The following is a 14657-nucleotide window of genomic DNA, read 5'->3' on the forward strand; positions in this document are numbered from 1 at the left end:
CCAGTCTGAAGCTCACAAAGCGATAATAAGAGGAGAGCTTGTACCTTCCTTACGGAGGAGGATGAAGAGCATCTGGCGAGGCTGCCATTTCCCCACTAAAAAGGGCCTGCTGGAGTGGGCGGTTTGATCACAACCTCCATTAGCAAGTAGAAAGAAGCGGCGGACGGATCAGCGAGGCGAGTCGCACATAAGGAACACAGCGCTCCCACCTCAATGATTCCCACTTCAAAAGCGTCTGCAGGTTTGTGGACACATCAATATCTACGTCACAAGAAGAGGCTTTGTTAAACTTCAACTACAGTTGAACAGCAATGAGGAATTTTAATTTGAATTCAACATTTGGATCTATATCACTGGGTGCAGCCTGTTCACCTTCGAGTTTAGGTTCATGAGACATATACAACTATTCACATTCACACCGCCACTGTGTGGAAACTGAACCCATGCTGCGAGTATGGAAGTGAGAAAACTACTACGGTATACCAACAGTCACTATACATTCAACCACTAAAAGTCACTGTCTGTTCAGAAATCTCAGTATTCTCCTCTCGTCACAAGATCGATGCTTCACTTAGAGCACAAGTTCAGAAAACACAATCAAATGTGACATTGCCTTCTTTCTGAAAAGGAATGAAATCTCGGGAGGGCATTTAAGCTGATCAATTTGAGCACACATCATCTTAATGGGAATCCCAAACCTTCCCCCGACATGCAATTATCCTCTTGCAAATTATTAAGTTTTTCTTTTTTCCCAGGACGCATTCAGGGACCTTAATTGGAGCCACTCTTGAAACATCTATGAATCTCAAACTCAGTTTATAGATGCGTTCAAGTATGCAAGGATGTCGGAAATAGAAGATTTTACTCAGTGGCAAGTAAACAATATAGCTAAGATTTCACAATGGTTGCTATATGTAATCACATTTTGACATCTCGATTCAAAGTGAGGAATGTCCAATTTCCCAGGTTTCTTCAACAAGGCAAAAATAAATATTTTGTAAGGAAATTTCAAAGTTTGCCGTCACAGGTCAATTGCATCTTTGCCCATATGCTGTTAAGATACTACTATACTATGCATATTATACTGTACTCACTCAATTTCATATACACAAAAAATAATTATGTAGTACTGTAGTGAGAAAAGAAAACATAGTTTTGTTCTTGTTTATAATGGAATATCGCCTAACAAATGTAATTTGTTCCATGACCCCACTCTCAAACCAAAACAATGCTTCCCGCTGAAATGAATGGGAATGTAATTTAACACACATAAAAATATTATTTTTTACCTTATTTTGATTGTTGTGTGGTTAAAAGTAAATGCTGTGCAATAAAGACAAGGGTGAAAATAAAATGTATAATTGAATGAAATGAAATAACACTTACTGTGTACAGTAAGAATTACATTCTCTGTAGTTACTGCCAGTCCAAAATGGCAACCACATCCCACAATGCAATGCAAAAGCTGCACATTGTAGGCGAAAAACTGAAATACCTGAAGCACGGGGACAATTATGTTGATGAACCGTGAGAAATGCCATAAGGTTCTGAGCTTTTCATAGTCATGCCAAGACTGCATGAACTGAAAATTGTGTGTATTCTGAGGCAATTGTTCTTTGAAACAAAAATTATTCATAAACCAAATTGTTTGTAAACAGGGTCATTTGCAGAGGTTCCACTTTACTTTAATTCTGTTCTTTTTTTCCTCTCTTCGTGGTACTTAAAGGAAAATATTTTAGCATTTCAAACTTTCTGTCCTTTGGGGCTTTGAAATTAGAATGAGATGTATAATTTTTATGCAAACAACTAAATATTATACAAATTATTATCTCTAAAGATGAACTAAATTAATTCATGTGTGTTGAATCCAATATTTAAAAAAAAAATAAAATAAAATATTTTATTTATTTATTTTTATTATTGGGTATTTTGGGGTGCCCCCAAAATATTATACAGTCCATACAGAATTGTTTTTTTATTTGCATGATTTATATTTTTAAAAGTCTCCTTGCATGTGTCCCAACACATACTGTATTTGAATGTACTTACTGATGTGTAGAGATGACCCTCCCCGTTCATGGCGATGTACAAGCCCGTCTTCACAGACTGGATGGCCACCACTCGGAGACCCACGGGAATGAGGTTGAACAAAGCTGAACGATACAGAATATCGACAACATTGTGAACATCTTAACCTTGATTTGTCGGGAAAGCAAAAACGTGCCTGCATCTTCCAGATGCGGTCTGGAAGCTACTGGAAGCTAGCGTAGCCTCAAACTATGCAGAACTTCCTGTGAGTTTGCTCATGAAAAGGTTGCTGGTTTATCTGGGGTTCATCATGGGTGCATGGTTGATATAATAGCCTTGTAGTTGCTGTAATACAATACAAGTGCCTGCCTGTTAATGGCCACTGCTGTTCTGGTGTGAGACAACAGAACATTAGATGAGTGTATACAGGACATTTCAAAAGGGCTAAATGGTCATATAAAATAAGGTAAGAAAAATATGATTTCGCTGATAAGGATGTATTTACTCATGCATTTGGCTACTTATTGTTTTTTTAATCAACACATTCAAATAAAATCTGCATCTCCGACTCACCTTTGCGTCTATTTTTATTTTGATGTTTTTGATTTTAGCAATAGTTATTTTTTCAAGTAGTTGAAATGAACCGTGTCAGTTTCAATGAGTTGAATTCAATAATTCAAAAATAAAAATAATGTTTTTGTGTATTACAATCTTTACCTTTCAGACTTTAAATGTTTATAATATTTCAAAAATTATGAAAATATCCTGCATCGTCACTGTCCATTGGCCCTTTTTAACCTATCCGATGTGCCACATCTCATCTGGCTGACATGCTAATGTGGAGTGTCACTTGTTACCAGCTAGCAGTCAAATGAAGCAGCTAGCCTTAAGCTCCAGTGCCAAAATAAGCTATTAATACCCCTCCGCCATTTCCCGCACTTATTTCCTGTCTGTTTCCTGGGCGACCATCCGTCTCTGAGGGTTCAACATTTATGACCCGTGAACATAAATCAAGGTTACAAATGCTAATGACGGTAAATACATCACAATTTCCCCACTTGGTTAATTTATTTAAATTCAAAGCAAGTGTTCATGGATTGAATTGATTTACCTTTTTCAGTAGAATTTACAAGACAGTGAAATACGAGTCTTTGAAAAATAACTTAAGATAATGAAAAAAAAGGGATAGATGTTCTGCATGAAGTTAATTATTTCAACTCTAGAGTTGTCATTCAAGTAAATACTTGTATTGGTATCGGTCTGGGAAAAAAGTACTTTGTTATTCAGACAGCATAATAGGTATGACTGGCTTGAACACAATTTCTTTATTAGCCAATTGAGCAGTGATGATTGGCTACATGAAATCTGCATAGCAACAAGTGACTAAGCAAACATGTCCAGCTCCAATTCCTGTTCCTCGGTTGCAAGTTCTATATAGGTTATAATTGGAATATGACCATTTTTTTCACTGTGGCACAAATAATTGCCAATTCTGCCTAGCAACAAGTGGCCACCCATGTCTGTCTGGTTTCCTGTTCCTGAACCTACTCAGCCATTTAAACAGCCTAGTGGGCGTGACTGGCATCAGAATATTTTGTACTGGGCCATGGGCCAGTTATGATTAAGGCTTGTTTGCGCTGACAGGCAACAAGATGCTAGACAATATGTTTTTATGACTTGCTTTTCTTGCACGGTCAACTTCTAGTTTGTCATCCGGACTGGGACTCATTTTCAGCCCTGGAGTTTCAGGGCTCAGATGGGTTCACGTTTTAATGAATATACACAATTTTACAGTTAGTGTATGAATGTAAAATAGATGAGCATTCCCTCCAACAAAATTCATATTGCATTTGATCAATTTTTTTTATTTACAATTGAATGTACTTCCAAGAGCACAGTCAATGTTTATTTGAACAAGTATGCAAACAGAATTGTGACACTCTTTTCATATGCGGCCCGAAATAAATAGCGCCCTCTGGTGGCCCACCGGGAATTGTCCCGTCCCTCCAGAAGAACCAGGCCAGGCCTGGGCAGACCTTTGACAATTATTGGACTTTGGTTTTTGAAATTATGCTCCACTGTTAAGGAAAAAGTTGTTCTTGCGCTGTCAGATTCAAAATTCATACACTCAAATGGTATGTCTAGCATTTTTTTTTACATAAATTGGGCTGTAGGGCGGTGATGATGATTAATTCTGCCTGGTAAGGTGAATTTTATTTTCACAGTGCCTAGTCAGAATCAAGGTTATAAGGTTTTTAGTTTTTTCAGTATACCGATAGCTTGTTGTTGTTGTTTTTTACATTTATTTATTTTAATTCAATACGTTTTAATTGGTTTTGTAGTGTGTTATTATTATTATTATTATTATTATTATTATTATTATTTAAATGCTTAATTTGAGTTGAGTTTTTAGTCATTTTAGTATTATGAAAATTATGTTGAGTGCAAGGTAAAAAAAAGAAGAAAGAAAGTATTGTGTAAAAAAGTAAATAAAGTAAAGTAAAGTAAAACCACATTTCCTAAACAACTCTTTGACTTTCCATCTAATGTATGGCTATACAGTAATACATTTAAAATGAACCCCTTGTCAAAAAAAGATTATTCTTCATTCTTTTTCTTCTAAGAATCTAAGAAATGATTTTAATTTATATTGAAGTTATGTTGTATAATAAAATAATCAGTGATTTGTGTTTCTTATTTGATTTAAAACATTGCCGTTCCAAGAAACTTGGGGGGGGGGGGGGGATTTTTCTCCATATAAGACCACCACGACAGCTAGGGAATGAGTCGACTACTCACAGGAATTACTGCTGTCATCCTTGGTGCCATCGAGAGAGCCATCGGGATTCATTTGCAAGTAGTAGCCCTGTCTGCAATATAACCTGGTCACTATACCCTTGAGCTGGGGATCTGCAGGGGAAAAATAAATAAAAAAAGATTAGCTCCACCTAAATGTACTCAGGCATGTTTCCACACAGACAGACTGCCATAGTGAACCCAACAGCACCTCCTCTGGCATCTTTATACACTGCACCCAGGGAGGGAAATTACCAATCCACTGTTACAGGCTGGAGTTTTAATTAGTCATGAGAATGGCTAAAGAAATACATTCAATAAAACTCAAAGATATCAATGGCAAGTGAGTATGAATTTTTTTTTGTGAGTTCATGTGTGGTGGGTCACACAGCATCAACATTACTTTTATTGCACAGACAGCCACAAAGCCTCCGAGGAGGTGAACTTCACCTGAGTGTAAACCCACCACCATGTACGTGTATGTGTGTGTCAGGTGTAAAAAGTATAGAACATGGCCACAGGGGACACGGAAATGCTATTTTTCCCTGCTGTCATTGTACAGCCCAAGGCACTTTCTGATGGTGATATGTTGGCTGATGACATTGGAACAGTCTGGAGACCTTTCCTTGATAGGAGACAGGTGGGAAAAGAGGGGTGGGGGCACATATCAGCAAGCACAACAATGTGTAATGTGCAAATGTATGTAAAAGTGAATGCAAAGTGATTTTTTGTTGTTGTGTAGCAATGTAAAGTTGTCGAGACCACACAAAAAGTGTATTTTATGTACTGTATACTGTGGATGTATATGCCGTGTGGTAATGTTGATTTGAGTGGATTGTAAACTGACACTGTTGTGATTTTATATATAACTAAATGCATTTCACCTGTGTGGAGTAAATAAGAGAACATTTTTAGAATGCAATTATCACACAAAGCAACCTAAATCTCAGTGTCACTTTCCATTTTCTTTTTTTTCTGTGCTGCTGACGCATCCATCTTGCAGACAGAAAAGAAAGCAGGTGATCAAGGTCTGCAGCAGCAACAGTAGCATCACAAGCACCCATCTTAGAAATGAAGAGACGGAGAACGACAGCAAGCTCCTGTTGCAGCCTTCTGCTACTCGCCGGCGCCCACCCGCCTGATACAAGCAACCTGTCGCACCCTGAGATGGATCACAACCGTTTCCATGGCGACAAAGTAAGCTTATCCAAATACACAATTTAACATAAGACAAAATCATGAGTCACTCTTTCATCACCACCTCTGATATATTAGATACATAAATAGGTGTTGCATCAGAGGCAAAGAAAAATGTTCTACTGAAATACTAAACTGTGTTATTAACCAATCAGGAGGCAGTTGACAATTTTTTATTTAAAAAAAAAAGGGGGTTGGCGGTCACAATGACCTTGGCCACACACCATTCTAGGATAATTCTCAGTAAAGCATTCTCCAAAGCACACCTGGACAGAAGACTGTCGAACAAACCGAACACAAAGAAAGAAGAAAGGGCAACAAATCAAAACAACCAAATATATTGCCCATAATTAACATTAATATATGCAAAACAGACAAAAAATAAGTTACATATAAAAAAATACAATACTAAAAAAATGGAGTGAAAAAATCCCAAACAAATAAATAATAAAATATTAAATAACAAAAATGAAGAAAAATAAATACATGAAAAAAATGAATACATATATTAACAATTCAAGATAAACATGTATTTAGTCTGTAATAAAAACTAAAATGCAATACTAAAACAAACATACTAAACTTTAAAATGAAATGTCAAAATGGACTACTGGATATTCTTTAATGCATACATAACTGAGAAAATGCCATTTTCTATGCTGCCATCAAATAATGGTAATGTGTTGTAGTAGTAATCGTGTGTTTGTGTGCATTTGAGTTCATCACAGACTGGGGACAGATCTGTTCCCACCCATCGCTCATGGGGTCCTCTTGTAGTCTGGGGACTGAAAATGAGGTCCCCATAAGGGAAACACCTTTAAATTAATCTAGCAACTGTTCTGGACATGCCTGTGCAGTGTCCTCATCTGAGGTATATGGTATGCTAGCATTGGCTACACAACCATTTTGGAAAGAGTGACCACATTTGCTACATGAAATTTAATTATAAGACCATGAAAGGCCAGTTTATTATTCCAAACAAGACAACAAAATTGGGCACACCCTGGTTAAAGACAGCAAACTAATACAAGTTCCTGCTTTAATAACAAACTATGAAAACCTTGTAAAGAACTGTGTATGAGAAGTTCACCAAGAAATGAAGGATGCTACGCGACTAAACAGACGAAGATGGCGGTGAAGTCTAATGCGGTGAAGGCGAGTCTTAAAATCGGGTGTACTTTCTGTCACCTAATCGTGAGATGCGCCAGAGACGTGGTAAATTCATAAGAAAATAAATAAAAGGTTATTAAAAATTCAGGGATTCAGGCGGTTACATTTTTTTATCTTAATTAATTGCATGACTTCACTAGTTAACTCACGATTGATCACAAATTTTACCTCTGTTCTAAATGTACAATAAAAAAAAATCTAGGTTTTCATACTCTTGTTAGCAAAAGTGGAGAATTATTTTTTTTAACTAATAGAAATAGTTTAAATTATTGTTTTTACTTTTATAGCCATCAATGGCAGTGAATTAATTTAAAAAGAAAAAAGAAAAGATTATTAGAAATTTGGGGCTTCAAGTGGTTAAATGTTTTAATTGTAATTAATCGCATGACTTCACTAGTTAACTCACGATTAATCACAAATTTTATATCTGTTCTAAATGTACAATAAAAAAAATCTAGGTTTTCATATTCTTGTTAACAAAAGTGAAAAAAAATTAAACTAATAGAAATAGTTAAAATGAATTTTTGACTTTTATAGCAATCAATGGCAGTGAATTATTTTATTTTTTTAAATAAAAGAAAAGATTATTAACAATTTGGGGCTTCAGGTGGTTAAAAATTTTAAATTGTAATTAATCGCATGACTTCACTAGTTAACTCACGATTAATCACACATTTTATATCTGTTCTAAATGTACAATAAAAGTTTTTTTATAGTTTTTTTTTAACTTTTGTTAACAAAAGTGTGTGTGTGTGTGGGGGGGGAATGTTAAACTAATAGAAATTGTTAAAATGATTTTTTGACATTTATAGCCGTCAATGGCAGTGAATGAGTTTAAAGTAGAAGTCAACCTTAAACATATCTTGACAATATGTTATATGTGACATCACTAGTCTAAACATGACATTCTGTTTGATATTACATATGAGTTATGCAGCAAAATGCAGCCATTTTTATCCATCAAATGGGGCGGACATTTTGCCACTTGCTGTCGACTGAAGATGACATCACAGTTACTCAGGGCTAAGGCAACAACCAATCAGAGCTCACCTGTTTTCTGAAGCTGCGCTGTGATTGGTTGTTACCTGAGACCTGAGCAACATTGACGTCATCTTCAGTGACAAAATGGCCGCCCACTGAGATAGATCAAAACGGCTGGATTTTGCTGCTTAACTCATATTCCATAAACGCAATATTAACCAGAATACCATATTTAGAATAGTGAAGCAGCATAGAGCATATAATTGTGGGGGTTAACTTCCATTTTAAAGGACACCTGGCAGAAGAGAAAATTTCTTTTTTGGTACAATTTTTGTTACATTCCAACAACGCTTCCTCCTTTCTATAAAACAAAAAGGGCACCTCCATAAATTGAAAATAAATCAACATGTCATCTATCACAACGTGTCCTTTTTTTTTCTTATCCATATTGCGTTTAATCAGTGTGTCGCGTTGTACAAATCAGGAAATGAGACAAAACGAACAATGGATGTTTGAGTTGTGGACGTCTTCATTCAGACAGGCATGGAACATTAACGTGTTTGAATGAGATCATTCCTATTTTGTTCACTCGCCATGTGTGTGTGTGTGTGTGCGTCAAACTTTCTGGCATTCCCTGGGGAACAAGCTGATGATTTATGCTGTAGCATGGCGGATGCGCCAATTTGACCTAGACACACACACATTCTGGTTTCTTTTGTGGATAATGACTAACCGAGGTTTGGCAATAACTTTTTTGCTCACCAGCCACTGTTACTTCTCTGTTATTAGCCACCAGAGGCGGGTATAGTAACAAGTTTACATTTACTCCGTTACATATACTTGAGTAACTTTTTAAAAAAAAATGTTTTACTTCTAATAGTAGTTGTACCACACATTACTTTTTACTTTTACTTGAGTAGATGTGTGAAGAAGTAAAGCTACTCTTACTCCGCTATATTGGGCTACGCTAGAGTCGTTACCCGCCGCCCCGTTTATTTATTAAGTTTATCGTATTTTCACGAAAGCACTCCACTTGACTGACTGTGTGAAAGCATTCACGAAAGAATCGAGTCTTTTGAACTGCTCTTCAATGTGACGATGGGTACCGAGGCTTTATAGAGACCCGTTCGACCCCCTAATCTCCCGCCCCTTCCCCCACGCGCCACCGTTCGCTTTTGGAGGAAGCGTCATCTTCACATATTAGCGTCAATCAAACAATTAACTTGTAAGTAGGTCGCTAAGCTCTGGAACGAGCAAAAAAAGTTTTTAAAAAAAAGAGGACACTTCTCATTGCGCATGCCTGCTTTAGCACCCGGGCAGAAGATAGAACACAACTCATGCTCAAAAAGTTTTTTTTTGTTTGTTTTTTGTGATTTGAAGATGCTAGCATTTGCACGTTATTTTATGTTTTTGTCTATTTGATGACATAGTTGTTGTTGTGTTTTTTTTTTTTTTTATAAATCAGACTTCACGTTCAAGCAGTTACTCAGTACACTCTAAAATGGATTGGTTAAAAAAGTAGTGGGTTAAGCTCATATTGGCTTGATTAACCAATAGATTGGTCAGACATTGATCATTCCGGGTAGTTATGGGCATAATTTTATTAGTTAATAATAAAATTGGTCACAATGGAAAGTAAGTCTTGGAAATATATTTATTGTATTCTAAATGTATTTATTAATTATTATAAGTGATTATAATATATTATAATTAGTGCTATCAAAGTTAAATCATAAAAAAATTATCGCATTAATCAAGTATTAACGCAGATTAATCACACTTTTATTTTTGACCGCAGATGATCCTTTAGCTGACAGCGGATGGTTCCGTTCAAGGTAGAATAGGTTGTGTTTGAGCAATAAACATAACTACATGCATTGAAGTAAAGCTTTTAATAAATGTGTGCGTATGACATTCAGAATATTTGTTCATGGCAAACTATCGGGGTCATTTTTTTTTCCCATTTTAAATTATGCAAGTAATTAACTGATTAGAAAAACAGGAGGATGAGTGTGTGCAGTGGATCAAAAAATATTGAAGACGTATTCATAACATTAAATGTAGAAAAAAATAACACATGACAAGTGCTCCTTAAATTTGGTGGGCAAAAATGTTGATTAAAAAAAGCCTTTTTAATTGAGCGATTAATCGTGATTAATCAAAATTCTAAGATGTGATAAATCTGATTAAAACATTTAATCATTTGACAACTCTAATTATAATATATGATTTATTTATTTTTTAAATTGTAGTGATGGAAATGTGTGTCTAGATAGATCACTAGGTGTGACCAGCTTTGTGGCCTAGTGGTAGAGAGTCTCCCCTGAGAATGAGAGGTTATGGGTTCAACCCTTGACTAGGTCATACCAAAGCCCATAAAAATGGGACCCATTTCCTAGCCTGCTTAAATTGACGCTCAGCAATATGGATTGGAATAGAGGTGTTATATCACCGAATGATTCCCGAACGGGGCCCCCCGTGCTGCTCACTGCCTCCTTCAGGGGATGGGTCAATTGCAGAGAACACATTTCACCTGCTTAGGTGGGTGTGACAATCAGTGGTATTTTTTCGCGGAACGCGGGATTCCCGAAAATCTCTTGGTCAGAATAACCAATTTGTATTGGTTGGCCCAATCACCAATATATGTTGGCTGAAAACACGTACCATTCTGGAGTGAATATGTCTGATACATAACTACCAGTTAGATTGGTCAAATTGAACCCTTTTTTTTGGGGTAGATTTGATTACTTTTTTTTTTTACTTGTACTTGAGTGATTTTGGATGACTACTTTTTACTTTTACTTGAGTAATATTATTTTGAAGTAACGCTACTCTTACTTGAGTACAATTTCTGGCTACTCTACCCACCTCTGTTAGCCACTCTGCATTTTCACTAGCTACAGTTATCTTGTTAGATAATATGCGAGCAACTTTAAGCAACAAGTTGAAGCACTGCCTAACAATTCAGGTGATTTTTGATTGACAACATAGCAACTGCAAATATCAATTGCCAAAGCAAGGTCAAAAAGATCAACAGGGAACCACAATCTTCTCACAATTGAAGAAGACCATCAATATTTATGACAATAGTGCCTATTGATCCTAGATTTAACCTCAGCTACCTCACATCCCTTGGATAAGATTTGTTAAAACCCATAGCTGTTTTTTTTTCTTTTTTATATCAACTGATTTTAGGATTTCTGTTGAAAGCACGGCTAGCAGTATCAAGTGCTCTTGCTTTTAACAAAGGCCTATAATCCTTTGACCTCTGAAGGTTAGTTTATAATGATGTCTGGCAGAGTGCTGACAAGGGATATTTATTTCAACGTGGATCTGAGCATGAAAAAAGATTTCTATTCAAATCAATAGAGTTCTCGCTTTGGCATGGAACCCTGAACCTATGAGAAAGGTCAGTTTGTAATTGTGGTTAGTAGACCAACCAGAAATTACATTCATAGACAATTTTAGTCTGATATCACTTAAAATCAATCATATTCTTGCTTTGTTTCGGACAACAGCATCATTTGAAGTATCGGATGGATGGATGGATGGATCAGTCTACTGACAAGACCACTGACCTCAGCGACCTCGCACATTGTGCGTCACATAAATGCATAGGATTCTGATTGTGATCAATTGACGTCTGATTGATGTCTGATGTAAACCAGATCTGGAACGCTGCTGCTGTTTTGCAGGAAGGAAGTGTGCACCACAGAAACTTATCTAATGCTCCTATCCACGTATCATAATCTAATAATCTACGGCTTTAATTGAGCCAGATCATTTCAGCGGTGAGATTGCAGCCGTGTGGTGAGTGTAATCGGATTTAGATGTGGCTAATCCTGCTCCCAAATCTGTGTGATCGTTAACCTCGTGGACGCTATTGAAATCAGATGTGCTAGAAAAAAAAAAATAGAAATAGCTACCAATGTGATTACTCAAGTGGAGGAGGATTGTGAATTACAAGGTACCTCTACAGAATATGCAGGGAAATGTGTAGTTTTTGGTTAAATTAAACAGTACTAATTAAATATAATCTGCTTTAAAAAAAAAATGAAAAGTCTTAATCAATAGATGCTAATCCTTTCTTGCTCATCAGTAATCTGATATGTAGGGGAAGCTTCAAGTACACCAATTCTTTTTGTACTCTGTGTTTTGCCATGCAGATTAATACTACATAGTGCAATGTATTTTTACAGGAAATTTGTAATAAATTGCATTTAAAAAATAAAAACGTTTAGTATATTGACTTCATTACTTTCCAGCAACATCAAAATCCTGATTTTCGTGCACATACTGACAAACATGGACTCCGAAACGCCACAAATATAGCAAACAAGCAATAAGATTTGATTTCAATTTGAACAATTTGGAGGTTGACCACATTCCAATATAGTACACATTAAAAATAAAGTAGGATATAATCCAGACATTTAAGCAAAATTCTAACTCAGCTCTTTCCCAGCCATGTTGACGCACACAAAAAAGAAGCTCTAATATGGCCGACTAGCAGTAACAAACATAGGGAACAGAAAGAATCATTACATACAGTGATGTTATAGTGACCATAAAATTGGAACAAAATAAAGGTAGTCCAGGTTCCACTGTATAACAAATTAAAAAATGAAATTAGGGGTTCACCTATTCAAAAAAGCTAAACTAATTCAATTCAATTCCCTCAATCTTTATTATAACGGTTCTTCAGAACGTGAACAAGATTGGAAGATCATCTCCCTGGTACTTTGCATACTCCTCAGCATGTCTAGTTGAGTAATGTCGTCTGATTTCTTGAGCCCCTTTCTCTGTGTGTTCAAAAAAATAATCTTTCCCTTTCCTGTTTTTCTTAAAATTAGCTCTTGTCGTCGCCAACCTTTTTCTTGACGGCATGATTTAAAAAAGACATGACAGATGACAGGATATCGTTTCTTTCCACTTAGTGTCACTTCAGAATTACGTTTGGCCAAAAGCTGTCATCAGCCTGAGCTACGGTAGCCCATAAGGGGAAAAAAATGCAAGACTCCCAGGGTGAGAAAAAAGGTGGGAGGCTGCTCTAACATCAAAGTTTGACGTCAAGTAGGGGGCTGCAAAATATCACCCTGTGGACTGCAAATGGTCCCTGGGCTGCAAATTTGAGACCCCTGGCACATAAGATGGCCAACATAGTGGCAGGGCACCTTTGTTGTGAAATATGATCAATTTTGCTCAGTGCTTTATGGAAGCACCACCTGTTGGACATATATTGTATTTCATTTAGCCTTATAGCATTAATTGCCAAAAGCACAATTTTTACTTAAAATTACCATTGCAATATAAATAAATGAATAAAATCACATACTTGTTAAAAAAATTTATGTTCTTGTTTTTCCACAAATATAAGTTAGGAAACTATGCAATTGGGCTAACGGTATGAAGGATCCCCGCGACCCTTGTGAGGACTAAGCGGTTAAGAAAATGGATGGATGGATGGTATGAAGGATTATATTCATTTATGTCAAGATGAATGTGGGAATAAACATTTTCAATTATTATTTAATCCTAAATGGATTGAAAATTAAAAATGGTACATAATATTGTAAGGATGCAGTTAAAGTTAAGCCAAAGTGTTGTATTAGCTGAAATGTTATTTTGCTTTAAAACATTGTATAAAGTTTTTCTGATGGCCACAGTTTGACCCTGGAATAAATTATTTCTTTTTACAATATTTCCTCTGTGACCTGATTGGAATATAAGATAATTATTACAACTCCTATTTAAAACTGTGCATGAATAGAGAGTGAAAACTAGGTTAAAAAACAGTGTGTGGTGATTGTAGTGGTCTCCAGTCAGACGCTGAAATGAACAGCAGATGAGTGCATCATCTGTCCCCGCACAAACACACACACGTAATCTCGATGGGTGAGGCTTTTGCAATGAGGTGACAAGAGGACGACACCAATCTGCATCTGCCATTTTGAAGCACCCCGACCCGTCTCCAGATGGGTCCCCTATCTGACATCACGCACACATACATAAACGCTCAGAGAAAAGCCATTTTAACCCAGACGGGGCCTGTGAGGGCATCATTTGAACCCTGGCTTCCTCCATTCCAGCAGGAGGACAACATTGCAATGACATTGCACTGTGAAACGGTGACTTCAAAATAAAACGGAGATACAACGCAAGCGTGGAGCAACAGGTTAGATACCTGATGATTGGGTAATGAAAGCTAACTGAAGTGAATTTATGTTTTGCATTTTGACAAATTTTATCAGAAAGAAACATTCCGACTGGATCAAACGCCCTTCAACACATCCCATGACACATAATATGCATTTGCTGTGAAATACTAGGCTGATACCACCTGTCCAGCATAGGTAAGGGGTACACCAAATTGTAAACTGTCCATGAACATAGCCTATATTGTTTAGTGGAGAATATCGATATTAACGTTAACCAAGTCATTTTATTTAGATTTTGTAGCATTAGGCTACCCCTTGATACAGCAA

The 14657-nt window shown here is 36.5% G+C and overlaps 1 protein-coding gene across 2 annotated transcripts in view; it reads right to left on the minus strand.

The window, feature by feature from the left end:
• Positions 1 to 14657, minus strand: part of fgf14 (fibroblast growth factor 14) — a 96214-nt gene that overhangs the window by 20590 nt on the left and 60967 nt on the right. For both annotated transcript variants that reach the window (XM_077580220.1, XM_077580221.1), the window contains exons 2-3: positions 4828 to 4938; positions 2050 to 2153 (exon numbers count right to left, since the gene is read on the minus strand). In XM_077580220.1, the coding sequence (XP_077436346.1) occupies positions 2050 to 2153; positions 4828 to 4938 (215 nt within the window). The remainder of the gene's footprint in view (positions 1 to 2049; positions 2154 to 4827; positions 4939 to 14657) is intronic.

Source organism: Vanacampus margaritifer, chromosome 11 (genome assembly GCF_051991255.1).
Source record: "Vanacampus margaritifer isolate UIUO_Vmar chromosome 11, RoL_Vmar_1.0, whole genome shotgun sequence".
Classification (NCBI taxonomy): Eukaryota; Metazoa; Chordata; class Actinopteri; order Syngnathiformes; family Syngnathidae; genus Vanacampus; species Vanacampus margaritifer.